The following is a 19,668-nucleotide window of genomic DNA, read 5'->3' as shown; positions in this document are numbered from 1 at the left end:
ACCAGTTTTTTAATGTATGAAGTCCACTCTCATGGGTATTTTTTACCTATTGGATGATAAGGAATTGGGTTTTTTATTTTGATTTATTTATTTAGTTATTTATTTTATTTTATTTTCATTTACTCGATAGCACCTTTTTCTGATCTACAACATATTTTTCACGATCAATTTAATTATCCATTTTAAAAAGTTTTTAAAAATTTTACTGCTTGGCAATTATAGCAATATAGACAATTAGGTTGACAGCTCAGCCCTTATACACTCTGAGATAAATCTATACTATATTAAAAGTCTTTCTAACTCGATATTTAAAGGAATTGACGACTTGTTCCGGATTCAAAACTTATACTTTCCATTAACTTATGAATATTATTAGAATTTTTGTGGGATTAGGCGGAATTAGGTACATGGCATTTGTGAAGTGTATTAGTATTTTTGCAAAAGATATTTTAGTCACAAGATAAAGTTTTTCGCTTCGGTTCCCTTTGTTCTGCTGTCCGAAACATGTTGGGTACCGAACTTTCAAATCGTATGTATTTTTCCTTCATTGACATTTAGCACCCTATCCTCGCCAGCAAACCCAGCAAAAGATGTTCCAATCAATCACAACCATCACAACAGCGACAATCTTCATCTTGTAACTAAGATCTTTTATTTTTGCCATAACTCAAGGTTTTTTCTTTACGTGCTGGTTAGGGCACCGCGTGGGCGTGCCGGCGAGCCAAAAGAAAAATCTCTACACGTTGAAAAAAATGAAATTCAAATTTCAGGTGGAAGTGGAACGCACGCGAACAGCGCGAACGTAATTTTTATCGTAGATTTTGATAATTTATCGCGAATAAATTTAGCAATAAGTCTCGTGAACAAATTTGGTATCATTCGCAAATAAATTTAGGTTCAAAACAGGTTTTATTTCCAAACAGCAAACAGGCAATTTTGAGAAATGAATTTCGTTTCTGCAATTAGTGCTCTACAAAGCAATCAAAGCAAGCCATCCCCTTTCGAATTGGAATTCGAGCGTTTCCGGTTCGATGGGTTAACGCCATTTTCCAGCAATTTGTCGAGAAAACCGGAAAGCAACGTCAATTCATCAATCGAACTTGGTAAGTACCAGACAACTATTTCGGATTATATTGAAAACGATCTTGACTTTCCAACAACCAGTAGATCAATGTCCCATCTGCTACCGGAAGTTTTTCAAGGGTTTCATTTTTGAGCATCACGTGGCCAGTCACAGCAGAGAGAACTCGCTTCCATGCCAATTGGACGGAAAAGGCGAACCGCCTAAAACCACGCAGATTCAGAACTCCCGTTCAATAAGCTCAAATGAAAGCGGCCCTTTGAAGTGCCACGACTGCGGAAAAACATTCAACCGAGTTTCGTCCCTTCTGGAGCATCGAAAAACTCATTTACCGGATGATAGTTTCGTTTGTGCCCTCTGTGGTGCTGCATTCGGTCAGAAGATCCATCTGAAAACTCACCTGGAGTCGGTCCATCCGAAAGACAAACCGTTCGAGTGTTCGGATTGCCGTCGGCGGTTCTCGAAGATGGCCAACTTAGTCCAGCACCGGAAGGCAACGCACGACATGAAAGGCGTCCAGCAAACGATCGGTTTTCGGTGCGACATTTGCAATTGCGGATTCGACAAACAACACTCGTTGCGGATGCATGAGCGGAAGGTGCACGGAATCCAACGGCAGGATGATGCGCAGCAGATTGCTACGATTCCCGCGATACCCCCGATTCCGCCGAGCGTCACAACGCTGCTCATCCCGGCGATAGGAACATCGGCCCTAGCCGTTGCCAAATCTCGGGGGGAAGTTCCCTTCGCGGTGCTACACTTGATGAATGAGATTCCGTTGATTGTCCGAGTGATAGAGCAGGGAAATTGCACTGTTCTGAAGGCGGCGGAGAATCGTGACTTCCGCGAATCGCAGCGTGGTGGTCCAGGGCTAGAGGAGGCCAAAAGTGTCACCATTGCTGTGGTCGCGACAATCCGGCAGAGGATCGATCCGCACGGTGTTATGTGTTACGAAATTTCCGAACCGGTTTCGAACTACAAAGCGAACGATATTCCGCAACTGGAGCCATGCAATGAAGTGCTGCAGGAATCGTTGGCCAGTGGCGATGTGTACAAGACACTAACCCAACTGAATGTCACAGAGGTGACTACCTCTTCGGGCGGGGCGGCGCCAAGGAGTGGAAGATTGCCAGGTAAGAGGTTTAGACTACGTTCAGACTGGTGATATAGCTACTTGATATAGATAATCTTGACATGAGATGTCATATAAATATAAATGGGTTATTTACAGCCGTCTCTCCACATCGCGATATTGAAGGGACCATCAAGATAGAGACAGATCGGGGAATGGAAGAAACATTGTAATGGGCACTATATCGACATAGGGAGTGAGAATCCTGAAGAAAATATGAAGAGAACACATCGAGATATCAAGATAGGGTGGTTATCGAGATGTAGAAAGCATAAATGTATGTGGTTGAAGGGATTAAGAAAACCATCGACATGGGGAGAGATATCGAGATCCAGAGAGTCGACTGTAGTGTAACTTATTGTGCCACCCATCAATTTTAGGATAGTTAGTTTCCACGCATAACAATCTTAGAAGGTTTGTTTTCAGCATAACTTATTTAGCGCAAGAGAGGGTTTCTGCGTTATACTGCATTTATTCCTCGATTCGGTGCGTTACCATTTATGGTGGTTGTTTGTCGAAAGGGATCTCAATCAAGATCTTTTGATATCATGAGTGATCAGAACTCATGGAACACATTGTTTAACACGGATGTCAGCCGGGATCGACCAAAAGTGTAAAATTTTGTGTACATATCCACCATGAATGAAGCAATTGATTCTCAAGCAGTTCCGCAAGATCAGTACCAGTTACAGCAGCCCTGATATTAACCTCAAGCGCTTGTCAGTCTCTCGTCTATCGAGCGACTAACCAGCCGGGACAACTGGCCAACATGAAAATTTATTGTATAGACTTTCCTGGGAATTGATTTGTGGGACGCGTTTAAGATCGACGAGCGGAAGTGACGAACAGCTCACGCAGGACTGGTAGCAGGTCACTTTTTATTGACCTCCATTGCAAAAAGTTAAAAAAGAATTACTTGTACCTTTTATGAAATTTGACCAATTTATGAAGCGTGATATTTTTATAGATCCACTAAAACTCATACAATAAAATTTTATATTTACAAACGGGGACAAATATTTTTAGTTTATGATAAAGTAGATTTTTAAAATCCATAATTGACCAATTAGTTATGTTTATTTTGGTTGTAGGTCATTTGGGCTAATGCCATTTGGCCTTGATACAACTTATTTACAACATATTGAATATCCAGAAATTTGCAATTTTATCAAAAGAGGCTGATGTCTTCATTTAAACATGAGCAATACTTCGAAGCCTAACTGGTTAATTTTTACCAGGGGGGTAATATGTCGCCTACTCAGCACAATTTTTTTGTTAGTCAGCTGTAGTAGTGTAGATTAACAAATATCTCACGAGATTTCAATTCGAACAATGTTACACTTGCAATGCGGGGTGGCCCGCTTTCTCTAAGCGACGCGACCCGGATAATACATATTAGGAAGGGTTGATTTGTTCGTGGATGACAGGCCCACTTCACCCCTGATTTTTACACATATATGAAACTCGTAACCCTATCAATGAGGATTAGGCCTTCTTTAAAATATAACCAGTTCTTCCTAGTTTTATAGAAATATTGATACTGTAGAACTGAGGATCTTGATAGTTCTTGCACTTGTAGACTACAAGTTGTAGTAACGGACTTGGTAGTAATATGGTTACCATTTCTACCACTTACGCAAGTTGTGGGTTTAATATCAGGACCGTTTCATTCTCCTAGTTTTAATTTTTCTCTAAATTCCTCATGTTCTAGCAATCGCCAGGACTCAATTAATGTTTTCATTCCTATCCTATACTGCCGTTATACGCATATTTGTCCCATGTTTGCTGGGATTCCCTATATACATGGGGCAGTTATGCATATAACGGCAGTATACCATTAAATTGACTTGCTCGAGCAGTAACTGCTAGATAGAATGAATCACATGCAGATGCAGCGACTGGTCTTCTATCCGCTGCTGCTAGTATGCATGCGTTCACGTATGTGCATTAACTTTAGCACGAGCAGTTACTTTCAGTTTTTGTCATTTGATACGACCTTTAGGCGGATTGAGACCTCATGTCAAGTTTTTTCACTTTTTTTTTCCAATTTCGTTTATTTGGTAGGCTCAGGCGTGTATAACACTTTACGGAGCCACGTTTCTTTGAGATATGTACAATCGACATAATCTTATTATTAAATTAGTAAGAGAGGAAATAAGCCAACGTACTCGTGGGGACTCGAGGTTAGGTTTACAATGTTTAAGGATGGACGGGGATTAGGATTCGGGAATCAGGGAATCATCATAATCAAGGAATTTCAGCAGCTCATCCGGTCATTTGGCGTCGGGGACGATGTGGTGTGTCGTCGTGCTCGAAGAATGGTTCGAATGGGAGCATCTTCCGGACGGCCAGAGCTACGGCGCTCTACGGGACAGACAGACAGAGACAAAACAAAAAAAAAACTTTGAAGAAAAGAAAAAAACAAAAGTATTAGACTTTTATGTCAGAGGAACAAAGAAAACTATAAATGGCTTGCATATAGACCACATCACGATCCCCCAAAACACCTCTTATCTCCTGGAAGGGTTGTTTACCTCGGGCCACTAGGGTATCCAATAATTGCTCTCTGGAGACGTCGTTTTCCGAGCAGAACCAAACTACGTGATCGATGTCATCATAACCGGCTCCGCACCTACATAAGTTGCTATCGACAAGGTTTATTCTGTACAGATGTGCGTTTAGTGAATAGTGATTAGACATAAGTCTCGACATCACGCGAATGAAGCCTCGACTTAGGTCCTCACCTCTGAACCACGCTCGCCCAGAAACTTTTGGAACAATAGAAAATAGCCACCGTCCAAGTTCGTTGTGTGTCCAATTTCTTTGCCAACTTTGAAGAGTACTCTGACGGACTAATGGGAAAAACTCGTTGCTCGAGAATTGTCTATCATAAACCTCACCTTCCTGTGCGCCCACCTTTGCCAGCGAGTCTGCCTTCTCATTGCCGTAGATTGAGCAGTGAGAAGGGACCCAAACAAAGGTAATCTTGAATGATCTTTCGACCAAAACACGCATCTGCTCTCTTATGTTTGTAAGAAAGTAAGATGCGTGCTTAACAGGTTTCATCGACCGGAGTGCCTCGATAGAACTAAGACTATCCGAGAAGATGAAATAATGGTCTACAGGCTGATTGGAAATTATCCCCAAAGCGAAGTTAATTGCTGCCAGCTCAGCAACATAAACCGAACACGGTTCCTGAAGTTTTCGGAAGGTGGTTGAAGTTACATTGAAAACACCAAAGCCAGTGGATCCGTTAATGCGAGAACCATCAGTGAAATATCTGTTGTTGCAATTGACATGTTCATATTTTTCAGAAAAATGGAGGGAATTGAAAGATTTCGAAGATGATCTGGTATTCCTTGAATAGCGTGTTTCATGGACAGATCGTATTCAATTGAGAAACTGTCATTGGTGAAGTCAACTCGAGGGGAGTATAACATGGAAGACAAAGATCTGACGATATGTAGTTGAGATAAACTCTTAAGAATCTTGACCGATGAACCAGTTCAAGCATATTATCGAAGTTGTGTAAGACAAGTGTGTTACTTGTTCCACATTTGATTAGTATTCTTAATGAGAGCTCCCAGTAACGGTGCTTTAAAGGAGTGACTCCAGCAAGCACCTCCAGGCTCATGTTATGCGTTGAATGCATACAGCCAAGGGCAATACGCAAACAACGATATTGAATTCGTTCCAATTTGATAAGGTGGCAATCAGCTGCTGAGAGGAAGCAGAAGGAGCCGTACTCTAAAACAGAGAGAATAGTCGTTCTATAGAGTTTGATGAGGTCTTCCGGGTGAGCACCCCACCATGTTCCGGAGATAGAACGTAGAAAATGGATCCTTTTCCGGCATTTCTCTATCAAATACTCAATATGAAGTCTCCAGGTGCATTTAGAATCAAACACGACCCCAAGGTATTTAGAAGATAAAGATTGGTTGATGTCATCATTCAACAGCTTTAGTTTCAGTTGAGCAGAGTACCACTTCTTAGTAAACACAACCAACTGAGTTTTTTGCGGTGAAAACTCGATCCCCAAATGTCTGGCCCAAACAGTCAGATTATCTAGGGTACTTTGCAATGGTCCTTGCAAGACAGCTGCACTTGGACCTCTTAGAGAGACACGGCATCATCTGCAAGTTGTCTGAGCGTGCATTGTCCTTCCAAACAATTGTCAATATCTTTAACATAGAAATTATAAAGCAAGGGACTTAAACATGATCCTTGGGGAAGGCCCAGGTAGCTATTTCTGGAAGTTGTCAGAGTGCCGAGTGTGAAATTCATTTGTTTTTCTTTCTTTCTGACAACAAATTGTACAAGAAATTGTTCAAAATAACGGGTAATCCACTACTGTGCAGATTGTCTGACAGTACTTCTATGGAAACTGAATCAAAAGCGCTCTTAATATCCAAGAATACTGAAGCCAATTGCTCCTTGTGCGCAAAGGCCAGCTGAATATCTGAAGAGAGCAACGCTAGACAATCGTTTGTTCCTTTACCTTTTCGAAAACCAAACTGAGTATTTGACAGTAATGCATTTTGCTCGACCCAATGATCGACTCTTGAAAGGATCATTTTTTCCAATAGCTTTCTCATGCATGATAGCATGGCAATCGGTCGGTATGAATTGTGATTAGACGCTGGTTTCCCAGGCTTTTGAATAGCTATTACTTTGACCTGTCGCTATTCAGGTGGCACAATGTTGTACTCCATGAAACAGTTGTACAGGTCAAGTAATCGTCTTTTTGCGATATCTGGGAGGTTTTTAAGAAGATTGAATTTGATGTTATCGCATCCCGGAGCAGAGTTATTCGATGAAAGAAGAGACATAGAAAGTTCCAGCATTGTGAATGGTCCACCCAAAGAACCGGGATCAGTGACTGATTCTCGAAATAGCGGTTCTGCTGGTACGGAATCTGGACAGACCTTTTTTGCGAAGTTGAATATCCATCGATTGGAGTATTCTTCACTCTCATTGGTGGAAATACGGTTCCGCATGTTGCGGGCCGTTTTCCAAAGTGTTGTCATTGAGGTTTCTCGTGATAGTCCCTCGACAAAACGTCGCCAGTAGCTACGTTTTTTTGCCTTGAGAAGATTTTTGAGCTTTCTTTCAAGCCTCAAATACTCTTCAAAAAGCTCGGACCTTCCGTGTTTACGAAAGGCCTTGAAGGCATCAGATTTCTCAGAATACAACTTAGTACATTCATCATCCCATCCAGGAGTGGCTGGTCTTCTTATGACAGATGTACTTGGAACGCGTCGTTTCTGAGCTTCCAGTGCGCTTTTATGAATCAATTCGGTAAGGAATCGATACTCATCCAGTGGCGGAAGAATATCAGTTGATTCAATACCAATTTTTACCGCCGATGCTAATTTTTGCCAGTCAATGTTCTTCGTGAGATCGAAAGGAACATTAACTGGCTCAGATTCTTGATAGCCACTTTTAATGGTGGTGGCTATCGGCATATGGTCACTACCGTGGGGATCTTGGATAACCTTCCATGTGCAATCTAACGATAGTGAATTAGAACATAAAGACAGATCAATACGGCTTTGTTGACCATTTGGTCCTATTCGAGTTACTTCACCAGTGTTCAAAATATTCAAATTGAAATCGTCACACAAATCATAGAAAATAGGCGCTCTATAATCGTCATACGTTTCGCCCCATCCAATACCATGTGCGTTCATATCACCCAATATCAATACTGGAGATGATAGAAGGGAGACTGCGCTCCAAAAATGTCGACGATTAATAGAGGCATTTGGAGGAATGTACACTGAAGCTATGCAAAGATCATTATTCTTCACATTTACTTGGCAAGCGACGATTTCTAAGCCGAGAACAGTCGGAATGGGAATTCTGTAGAAGGAGTAGCATTTTTTGATCCCCAAAAGAACGCCACCATAATGATCATCCCGATCTTGGCGAATAATGTTAAAATCGTGGAAGTTGATTTCATCTTCAGAAGAAAGCCATGTTTCACAGAGAGCAAATACATCACAATCGGAATTGCGAATCAAAAACTTGAACACGTCCAATTTATTTTTTAGACTATGACAGTTCCACTGCAGCACAGTGATTGTATCTTGTATGGCCGTATTATCCATCGAAAGATACAATTTCTGCAAGAAATTTTGCTTCAGATAACTTTCTACTGTTGGAATAAAGAGGTCAATGATTGGCCTCAATGAATCCGGAATATTGAAAAGATTCAAAAAGCGGTCCACGAGGTCCTTAAAGGATATCAATCCTCGCAAGTGCGAGTAGCATTTTCCTTTTCATTGATAATCCTAGCCGGATGTTTCTTAGGAACATCGGTTTTAGGCAATGGCGGGAATGTCTTAGAGCAGCAGGGATCTGCAGTGAAGACTGGTTGCTTCGGGATTTTAAATAATCCCCCATTACCTTCAGATTTTGCCAAGCCTTTATTGGATGACTTTTGTTTTCTTTCGGCGCGATCCCGGGGAAGACGGTTGCTTCCTCTTTTCGGGCGCGTGTACCTCCGAAGAATCATCCATGTCGGCTGCGTCAGAGTCCGATTCATCAATGGAGATGGAATCATAATAGTCACTTACTTGAACGGCAGCTGAAAAAGCAGTCTTTGCGGTGGCAGTGGCGGATGTGTCTTGCGCTTTAACCATTTCCGCATAAGACTGCTTGGAGCGCTGTACCAACGAGCGCTTCACTTTTTGAGTACGTCGTTTGTACACCGGGCAATCTTGCAAACCATGGGCAGGATCCAAACCACAATAAGCACATTTTGTGGCTTGTTGCTGGCAGGTATCCTCCCGATGTCTTTGGAAACATTTACCACAAAGTGGTTTGTTGTCACAAAACTCGGCAGTGTGACCTAATTGTTTGCAGTTGGTACAATTAAATACCCTTGGTACAAACAAACGCACCGGAAACAACATATTCTCGATATCTACATATTTTGGGAGCATCGAACCGGCGAACGTCACCCGAGCCTGACTTAGCATATACCTTTTTACCATCTACTGTGGTTGCTGAATGCAATTCCTTGCAGTCCAGGATATCCACGGTAGATTGCAGGGCATTCTTTAAGCGACCTTTCCCTGCAAGCACATCCTTGCAAGTTAAGCTCGCTGCGTTGATCACACCTTCTATTTCGACCTCCCGCGAGGGGACATAAACTAAATATTCAATGTTGTACGCCCTGTCGCCAGCAATTTCATTCGCCACCTGGTATGTAGGTGCGGTGATGCGTAGCTTGTTTCTGTTGATTTGATTGAATTCAAGCTTCGTAAAACGACGCGTCAAGTCTCGTTTGATGCCGAGAAAATCTAGGCTTTTCGCTTTCTGCCGAAAGTAAACAACCCAAGGGCCAGGCGAAGATGCCTGGTAAAACCGTTTGCGAACCTCTTTTGGTGGCTCACCGCCTCCCATAGTCTCTGCTTCCATTCTCACCCCGAGAGGTGGAAGGACAATTCTGTCTTATACTAACTTAAAACTATTAGCAAATCAGAAAAAAAATAATAAGAAAAAAAACTAATTCAATTGATTTCAATCAGTCCCGCTCCAAAAGGGAGAACAATAAAACAAAATCTGCCACTTATCTGTGCTGCTGCTGTAGGTAGCAGCAGAAACAATAGCCTGCTTTACTGGCGTCGCCAGAAGCAGCTACTTCGCTCGCCGACAGTGATCGCCTTGGATCCGTAGGTAGGCACCACACAATAGACTCGCACTACCGAACAACACCCGCGATGAGACACAGCACACACGTCTGGCTCGTTCGAACTATCGGCACGGAATGAAGTTTTTTCACTGCACGGGTTTTCCCTATTTTTTCCATTTTTTACGATTTTTGCGACAGGTTATATATTTTTCGAATTTAGTGCCATTCTAGACAGAAGGATTCCGTCTAAATTAGTGTCCATCGTGAAAACCTTTGGTTTGGTATTTTAATTGGTGCCGATTTCATTAAAAATACTAAATACGTGCCGGACTGATGAACCCGGAAGTTTGGTTATGGATCCATTATCCAATTGATTATGGTAACGAGGCTTTTAAAAGCAAAAGTAAACTCGAACTGGTCGTGAAGCCTGAAATGGGTCACCCGAGCTGCAGTAGATCTAGCACCTTTTAACTTTCGGCTCATATCTCATAGCTTTTTTCCACAGAGCACTGCCAGCCAGTAGTGGGGGTTAGAATGGACACAGACATATTAGGCCATACGACCGTTAGGGCAAACGACCATTAGACCAACTGGCCTAATGGCCTATTTTCTTCCAGAGAAAAGAACCGCTCATACATCTAATGTACGTTGAGCTGGAAAGGTAGGTGCGAACTATCTTTGGTCGAGTTTGTAAGCCCAATTTGTGGCTCGCGAATACTTCACACAATATTAGAACTTGCTACCTACGGAAAAAGTTTATGTTGGGGATAATGCAAAGTGATAGTAAGTAGATAGTTCATAGTTCCACCAAGTTATGCCGCATTACAAACTTTTTCCTAATTTTTTGGGCCAAAATTGGAATGCGCTTTTGGCGTGTCCTTTTCGAAGCCACCAATCCAGTGAGGTGTTTCACTTTTTACAGGAAGCTTACTGGTGACAGTAGAATACAGCAACGGTAAAGCTGGTTAAGTTGAAGAAGATCAGCAAACTTCATTGCTGCTTGTAAGCACGTAGTGAAAAATGGGTTCTTCTTCTTCTTCTTCATTGGCATTACATCCCCCACTGGGACATTGCCGCCTCGCAGCTTAGTGTTCATTTAGCACTTCCGCAGTTATTAACTGCGAGGTTTCTAAGCCAAGTTACCATTTCTGCATTCGTATATCATGAGGCTAACACGATGATACTTTTATACCCAGGGAAGTCGAGACAATTTCCAATCCGAAAATTTCCTAGACCGGCACCGGGAATCGAACCCAGCCACCCTCAGCATGGTCTTGCTTTGTAGCCGCGCGTCTTACCGCACGGCTAAGGAGGGTTGCAGAACTCGTTTATAAAATATTGCCAATGCCCCAAGTATATTGTGAAAATCTTCATGTTACTTCCGATTCAGGTCAACTATGATTTTTATTTTTGACGAATGAGACTTGTATGTGAAGTGATGACCTCGAGTACGGAGTACAGAACAGAATCAGTTTTTTGCCTTTCTGGGTGGGTGGGTGATTGAGCAAACTTTAGCTGCATCACATAGCAATGCCGATGTCGAGCGAGGTTTCTCTACTCAAGAAAGAATAATGAGCGTTTTTTTCTAATTCTTTATTAAAATGATTTAATAAAGAATTTGAAAAACAAAAGTTTCGACGATGGCACATCCGGCCTATTCCAAGTACAAGCCGTATTGGAAGAAAAAAAGGCGAAACAAAAAGCTAAAAATGGAGAAATGTTTAAGAAAAAACAATGAAAAAAAGCCGAAGAACGGAAATGAAGGAGCTGAAATCATAGATCGATAAAAAGTAGGGAATGAATTTTCCAGGTAAGGAACATACATACTACTGATAAAGTATGTTACCATAAGTACGTAAAGAACATGCTGCGCAAAAAAAGTTGCGGGCCAAGTGCTCACGGTCTTGGAGAAAAAAAAAACGAATGTATAAGAGATATGTAAAATCCTAAAATTTTGTGTCACTTTTTAGTCACTAAAGTCACTATTATTTGACCATGACTCCGTTACCAGCCGCCCTGCTTGCGCAAGAATAATGTTGTTGGATCCCGGTCTATGTTAAGGATGCAAAAACGGCTCGTGATGTGTGGAAGAAGAAATTAGAGGCAGCGTTCGATGATAACGGATTGAACCGGTGGGTCAACCTGCTGCATGAACTCATCACTACTTTGCTTTCGACTTTGCGACATGTGATAGCGTGGGTAACTATGTAAGGGAACGGTTCCGTTTTCCATCGCACTGAACACAATATATAATATTCATCTCATCGCGAAACAATACGCCACCAATTTCGTCGCTTCTTTTTGCTAACATTCGTGCTCACTGCTGAAAAAATCACAAACATTAAAATCAAATTCCTTTTCATTATACTTGGTTTTTCGTGAGATGAAGTCCAGGAGCAGTAACCCTATGTCAATCAAATAACTTCCACCCACAATGCCATCACTGCGATAATTTCAGAACATCGATACAAGAACTGTGGGTCAATGCTGAAGCACCTGAATAACGGCAGTAACAAATTTTTTAAGTTGACTTGCAACCTCCGGAACACGGTTAAACACATAAAGCTGAAGCATTTGCAATGGCGTTTACTTCTGTCCACAACAATGAAGAGCTGGGCGATCCTGGAACTTCGGCCGCCGTGGAAAATGTAGCTGATTAAGTTCACACAGCAAGCCCTCTCATTCCTAATGCTGCTCTGGTAAAACAGAAAGAGGTGAAGTCAATCATCCGCACGTTGAAAATAGGAAAACTCCCGGGCAGGACGGGATGAGAAACACCTGGGTCAAACACCTTCCAAGAAAAGGACTGATTATTTTGAGCAAAATCTTCAACGCGTGCATAGTCTTAGCACAGACAAACAGACATAACACTTGTGAAATTTTCATCGTTCACTGATTTACTGGTCAATTTAAATAATGATTAGTTGGCCAATCGATTACTCGTGGCGCGCACATCGGATTTACTCGAGTTTGACATTTGCTCACTACCGCCATCTGGTTCGCGTTTTACCTAACTTAGTGGAAACAACAGATGTCGTTAATGTTTGTAGGACGATGAATTTGATGAGTATATGTTGAGTGTGTTATGTCTGTTTGTCTGTAATCTTAGGTTACTTTCCAACCGAATGGAAGCTAGCCAATGTAATAGCTATCCCGAAGGCTTATAAAGATATCACCAACCCCGGTGACTACCGACCGATAAGTCTCCTGAGCAGTGGTTAAACCGACACCTGGAGACAGAGGAAGTTCTTCCACCCCAGCAGTTAGGCTTCAAAACGGGACACTCAACGGTGCACCAACTGGCTCGCATAAAGCAGAAGGCGAAGCGCGGATTCTTAACGGGTAAATTGACTGACATGGTTCTCTTCATTGTTAAGGGCGTACAACTCCGTATTGCAGGACGTCGTGGTGTTCAAGCTCTTCCGATCTAATCTGCAGCTTTACCTGGTAAAAGATTGTCCGATCATTCCTGTCAAACCGGATCTTCACGGTGGTAGTAAATGGGGAAAGTGCAATGAGCACAACATTCTCTTTGGAGTACCCCGAGGATCAGTGTTGAGTACAATTCTCTACAATGTTCTCACTTCTGATATAATTATGATTAACGGTGTGTCTTATGCATTCTTTGCGGATGACACTGCGTTCCTGGCGTCGGATGAAGATCCACAAATAGTTGTTACCCACCTTCAAGTGGCAATGGTCAATCTTCTGGAATTCCAACGGAAGTGGCGCATCAAGCTGAATACTGGGAAAACCCAGTCCATATTTTTCACCAAGAGGCGCGTCGCTCGATACTTCCCCCGCAGATCGATCACAATCAATGGGCAAACAACTTTGTGGGACGACGGAGTCAAGTATCTGGGAGTGGTATTGTCAAGCTCAAGTTTGACAAACATTTTAACTACGTCATCGGAATGATGGATCGCTGTTCAAAAGCGCTGTACTCTCTGCTGAATCGCCGGTCAAAATAAGTTACTGGTGGTCAAGTGCATCATCCGGCCTATACTGACCTATGCATCGGCAGTTTGGGGCAACTGCGCAAAATCTCACCGCAAACGACTCCAGGTGAAATAGAACAAGCTGCTCAAGATGGTCCTCAACTTGGACCTCTGGTATCCGACCGACGATCTCCACAAGCTAGCCGGCGTCAACACTATCGACACAAGCATTGATCCTTCATCTTCCTGTGAGACGTCAACAAATCTGCTCATCAAAGCACTCATCTCTTAATTCCTGTAATATTATTAGTTTTAAGATAATTAGAGATCTAGGTTTTTTTTAACTAGTTTACCTAAAAAAGCTAATTGTAACTAGTGAATTCTTGTTTTATGCTATTAATGTCTCTTATTAAAAAATTCAACTACTCTCAGTTGAAAGATATTCCAAATCTCTGAACTGCAAAAGTAAATATTATAATAGTACCGTTGAATTAAGGACATGATAAAACCATTGAAATAAATAAACTCACAGAGCGTTGCAATGTCCATTTCGGCCCTGGAGCCACGCTGCAAGGCCTGAAAGAAACAAATATTCATCCAGATGTTTCGATGTTCCTCGGATACCGGCGGAAGCAATGCGCAACAGCGGCAGGCCGCCATGGATGAGGACTTTCACGCTGTGATGGACAATGAGACGTGGGAGCTAGTTCAGCCGAACAAGAAAGCCATTGACAGCAAATGCTTGTTTAAAACGAAAATCCACGATAATACTATGTCCGCTTAAGAATCACTAATAAATTGTCATAGGTATACAAGGATGTTATTGATCATTTAGTAATTTGCGTTCGATCATTTAGTAGTTTGTCAAACTGATTCAATATGTTTTAAAATATGTTGTATGGTGGACTTCTAGTGTGAAGCTTTTTCTACAACTCTGCATAATAGATCGTTGTTATAATATTCAACTAATAACGGAATTATAGCGCTAGTTGCAGTAACTTTTTCTGCCCGTAATGCTGGGTAGACACCTTTACGTGGTGTGTTACGGGGTAAGATCTACCACGGTTACATTTGTGTTTATTCTGCGTCTCGTATGAGGTGAGGCGTTTCGAATAAAGTAACAATTGTCGATACCTTCCATGTAAATTTCACGGTCGTCTCACGTGAGACGTGTTGAATTCGACTATGTATTCTCGAGACATTCGAGACGCAGAATAAACACAATTGCCAGCTACAGGCAAATCCTGACCCAACGAATACCTTCCTCATAATCCAACTCCATGGTACTTATGAGGGTGTCGCTAACTCGGTGGCCTCTCGTTAAGTAAGTACTACATCAACACTTCCTTCCTCTCCCTAGTTACGGTGAAGATGGGCGTGGCCAGGAGTAGTAATCCTCATGCTTTTGTTATTTTTGTTTAAGACTAGAATCAAGGACCACTCCCCTTCTTGATTTCTGATAGCATTCTAGATAAGGATCTCAAAAGTAAAACATGAGTATCACTAGTGTCCAATCCACGAATTACACCGTAACAATGCTAATGTTATAGCGCTAGTTGCAGTAACTTAGACTAAATGATAACAAAACTCCAATCTTTTAGTATAAGTAACTGCACTGCAACTAGCGCTGTAACTCCATTATTAGTTAAATTCTAACAACGAACCATTAGGCAGAGTTGTAGAAAAACCTTCACACTAGAAGTCCACTATACAACACATTTTGAAATTCAGCTTCTGGAATGACTTATTGACAAACTACTAATCGATCGAACGCGAATTACTAAATGTTCGATAACATCCTTGTGGATATATCAAAATTAAAAGTACGGTCGGCAAAAATAAAATCGATTATTTCATCCGCAGTTTTTTCTAACTCTTTGCTATTATTTCTCCTTCCAGTTTGCCGACCACGTGAAGTGAACAGTTCCCTCCCTTCCACTTCGGGCATCAACAAACTGAAGCGAAAGGTTACTCCAAGCAAGAAGAACGCAATTTCCGCCCCGATGAAGCGAATCCCCCCGGCACAACCGAACGTCGTTACGGTGGTGGAAAATGCGGCAGGCTACGGTGGTGCCCCGTTGCCATTCAGTGAGCGCAACTTTCAAGACATAGTGACGGGGTCCTTGCTGTCGCCGGAACGTAAAGCGATCAGCAAGTCGAACCGCCCGCAGGAAGTGGTTCATGTGGAACCGGACGACCCGTTCCGCGACATTGATGTGGTGGACCTCATCCACACCGGTACCGAAATGATGCTGAGTGGTATGGATATCGATATCGAAGAGCCCGATCATGGAATTTACATTCCGGCACTGTGAGAGGAGGTTTGGACTTACCTTTTTAACAAGTTTCTTTTGAATTCAGATCCCGTTGGGCGGGTTTTACATTTTTATATCTCCGTTGCATACACTTTTATTTCATCAATTGAATTCACTTGCACTGTAAGTTTAATACTGAATAAGTGAAATAAACATTCACTTAACTGTTTCCTCACTGGAAAGGGTTCAACTGTATCCGATTATTCACAACCCATTTTTGCTATTGTCACTGAACACCTTATTGAATACTCAAGGAAATTCCATTTTTCAAGCTCCAACTATGGGTTTGTTCACGTAGAATGACCAGGAAAGTTTGTGCATAGCACTGGAGTGTATCCCTTCTGCATAGATCCGATCCCCGATAGCAGGTGTCTGGCCTGGCTATGACACCCAGGTTTCCGATGGCACATGCAGTGGAATTCGGTGATGCAAAAAAAACAAAAAGGCGAAGCACTCAAAAGTTTGTTTCTCTTGTTTTGGTTCGAATTATTCAAGAAGGCGACGTTCGACGTACAAAGTCTTCTTTTTATTTATTTTCCTGCGGAATCATAACTTGCCAGATGACACTGACGGATTTACCGAACTGGACCCTGATGATGGCAAGGGTGATGGTGTTTGGCCGTGTACACGCCTAAAATGGTTTGCACAATTTTGTGTTCCATTCACACAAAACGGAGCTCTCCTATCCCGTTATCACAACGGACCTTTCCATCCACTGACTGGTAGGCTCGAGCGTCTCGTGCTCTGCTTTAGACCCATAAAGGGTCTGAAACAGTTCAGTTTCAGGCTATTAAACTTATGATAGAATAGAAGATAGGGGAGGAGAGTGTGGAGCGGCTTGTTGTCCGCTTCCGGCTCTAGCGACTGCTATGGAACCTATTTATTAGAGAGTTGTTTGTAAAGATTGAAACGGGTCTACTACGAAAGGGCGAATCACAAAAGGCCGAAACCACAATAGGCCGAAATCACATAAGGCCGAATCACAAAAGGCCGACAATGTATCGCGCTCGCTACCACAAAAGACCGACAATGGTGCGCGCTCGCTCCGGTCCACTTTGTTGGTCTGCCGATTTCATTCAGACTTTTTTTTATTCAAATACCTAATATAATTTAGAATATTTGGAATATTTTGTAATTTCTCAGTGAAGTCTTGTGAAGTCAGTTTCTCTTAAATTGGGAGAAAATGAAATACATTTAAGAATACCGCGTTACCGTAAGTAATACAGCTTTTAGTTAAAAGCAAAAGATATTTTAGTTACTAGATAAAGATTGTCGCTGTCGTCGCTGTCCGGAACATCTTTTGCTGGCGAGGATCGGGGAGCTAAATGTCAAAGAAGGAAAATCCATACGATTTGACAGCTTGGTACCCAACATGTTCCGGACAGCAGAACAAAGGGAACCGAAGCGACAATCTTTATCTAGTAACTAAAATATCTTTTTTAAAAGCATAATAATTGGAAATGACGATTTTCTTCAGCTTCTGATGTTGCAATTAGCTCATGAGTAGTGCACATCATTAGCACAACCATGCGTCATGAAGCGCACAACTCCTACATTGATGCAAATCGGCAATTCGATTCTGTGAGCCATGAATCCGGTGGAATTTAACTTTGCATTAGATTTAAGAATTTAACTTTTTGCAATACTACTGATAATGATTACTACATCACCAAAGGAAGAAAAAATAGAGCTCTTGGGTTACTCCGTTACTTTAAAGTGCTAATATTTATACGTATACAGTGTTCAGTTCTGTTCATCCTTTCATTACTACAATAAGGATTGATCTATTATGGAATATATAAGGATTCAAATTGACTCTGTGAACACCGCCATACAACTTCATTCAATTGAAAGATTAAGCTTCGACGTTGAACTGACGTTAAATACCTCAACTAAATAAGATTGATTAGATCGCTGCTAGTAGTTGCAAAACACGTGGACAAGTTTTTCTTAATAAGGCAGCATAATAAAAGTAAACGTAAATTTGTGAGTATTCTAAGTTCTTTTGGTTGAAATTGGGAGATTGAAACTTTTGTAATGTTTCGGCTTTTCGAGATTCGGCCTTTTGTGTATATGGTATGTGGAGTTCACGCAGTTTGAAATTGATATTATAGAGCAGCCTTTCTCAACCTCATTCTTGAGAGGTACCCCTTCAAAATTTTGCATTCATTGAGGGACCCCCATTTTTTCGGTGGATACCTAAGCATCATTCATGAAATAAATGTAAAAGTAAAATGGACCTGAAAACTAACAAGGATCTCGAAAAAGTTGTGTGAAACTTTTGTTATTCCGCGAAAATATCCCAATTCAAATTTAGTTTATACATCAAGCTTCCTATATGGCTACACGTCGCCAACCACGCAGTCTACGGAGGGTTCGCAAGTCATCTTCCACCTGATCGATCCACCTTGCCCGCTGCGCACCTCACCTTGTAACCGTTGGATCGTTGTCGAGAACCATTTTCACCGGGTTACTGTCCGACATTCTGGCTACGTGCCCGGCCCACCGCAGTGGTCCGATTTTTGCGGTGTGTTCTCCCAGCAGCTCATACAACTCGTGGTTCATTCGCCTCCTCCACGTACCGTCCGCCATCTACAACCCACCATAGACGGTACGCAGCACTTTCCTTTCGAAAACTCCGAGTGCGCGTTGGTCCTCCACGAGCATCGTCCAGGTCTCGTGTCCGTAGAGGACTACTAGTTTAATGAGCGTTTTGTTGATTGTCAGTTTAGTACGGCGGCGAACTCTATTCGATCGGAGGGTCTTGCGGAGTCCAAAGTATGTACGATTTCCAGCCACTATGTTACCGTGTCAAGCATATCTGTCCCATGTCGAAAAATATGCAACTGAGAAAAATGCGATTGAAGTTGTAAACATACTTTTCAGTTTGTAGCTAAATTGCCCCAAATTTTGATTGATAAACGTATATCGATGAAAATAGTGTATTTCTAATGGCTTAGTATGTTTCAAAGGATAAACACTGTTTTTTTAGTGAAATTTATTCAGTGGGACATTTATGCTGCGAAATTGAAGACAAAATTGATATTTCCAAGCATATTTGTCCCAGTGCTAGAGTATCAGATTACTTTGCGCTTAGCAAGAGTTCAGTTGGGTCTGAATAATAATCTGATTCAAATCAGATGCATTAGGAGGTCTTTTCAAAGCGTATTGTAACAAGGGGCCGTACACTAATAACGTAAGCTTTTAGGGGAGGGGGCTCTAACGCTCCATAGAAAAAAAAAAAGTTTATAAAAAAGCTGACATGGGGACGAGTGTGTCTGACATTATACCTTACATAAGGTTATCAGTGATGAACTCTTTAGATATTAAGAAAAATCACTTAAATAAAGATTTAAAAAAAAATACGTAAGGGTAAGGACAGTGAGAATTGGTTCCTATACATAATTTGATCCTGAAATAAATTCAAGATAATTATGTTTCAGCCCAGATGGGTTTTGACGTAGGACTACGTCTGTGTTTTCTATATCGGGGTACACTTTACGATTGCGAAAATCGGGGACCGTCACGAAAATATGATAGACTTTAAACTTTAATATCTAAGC

At 41.7% G+C, this 19,668-nt stretch overlaps 2 protein-coding genes across 4 annotated transcripts in view; one reads left to right on the top strand and one right to left on the bottom strand.

Moving 5' to 3' along the window:
* Positions 1–16,608, bottom strand: part of LOC134226616 (myb-like protein U) — an 84,263-nt gene extending 67,655 nt beyond the window's left edge. For both annotated transcript variants that reach the window (XM_062707499.1, XM_062707501.1), the window contains exon 1: positions 16,124–16,608. The gene's annotated coding sequence lies outside the window, so the exon portion shown is untranslated. The remainder of the gene's footprint in view (positions 1–16,123) is intronic.
* On the top strand, positions 772–16,117 carry LOC134226617 (myoneurin-like). Of its 2 annotated transcripts, none has more exons than XM_062707504.1 (3): positions 772–1,103; positions 1,168–2,214; positions 15,690–16,117. In XM_062707504.1, exons 1-3 carry the CDS (start codon positions 944–946, stop codon positions 16,103–16,105), a joined length of 1,623 nt encoding a protein of 540 aa, XP_062563488.1. In that variant the 5' UTR covers positions 772–943; the 3' UTR covers positions 16,106–16,117. The 2 variants fall into 2 exon arrangements, with proteins under 2 accessions (XP_062563488.1, XP_062563486.1); XM_062707502.1 differs by having other exon boundaries at positions 1,165–2,214.
* Positions 16,609–19,668: the final 3,060 nt, after the last annotated feature.

The sequence above is a fragment of the Armigeres subalbatus genome, chromosome 3 (assembly GCF_024139115.2).
Source record: "Armigeres subalbatus isolate Guangzhou_Male chromosome 3, GZ_Asu_2, whole genome shotgun sequence".
NCBI lineage: Eukaryota > Metazoa > Arthropoda > Insecta > Diptera > Culicidae > Armigeres > Armigeres subalbatus.
Note: the sequence above shows the minus strand (reverse complement) of the source record. Positions and strands in the feature narration are given on the sequence as shown.

What these genes read in the sequence shown, in the direction of transcription:
- LOC134226617 (XM_062707502.1), top strand. Translation starts at nt 944, where the DNA reads ATGAATTTCGTTTCTGCAATTAGTGCTCTACAAAGCAATCAAAGCAAG. An exon ending in CAATTCATCAATCGAACTTG is followed by an intron (nt 1,104 to 1,164) that starts GTAAGTACCAGA and finishes TCCAACAACCAG; the next exon opens with TAGATCAATGTCCCATCTGC. An exon ending in AAGGAGTGGAAGATTGCCAG is followed by an intron (nt 2,215 to 15,689) that starts GTAAGAGGTTTA and finishes TTCTCCTTCCAG; the next exon opens with TTTGCCGACCACGTGAAGTG.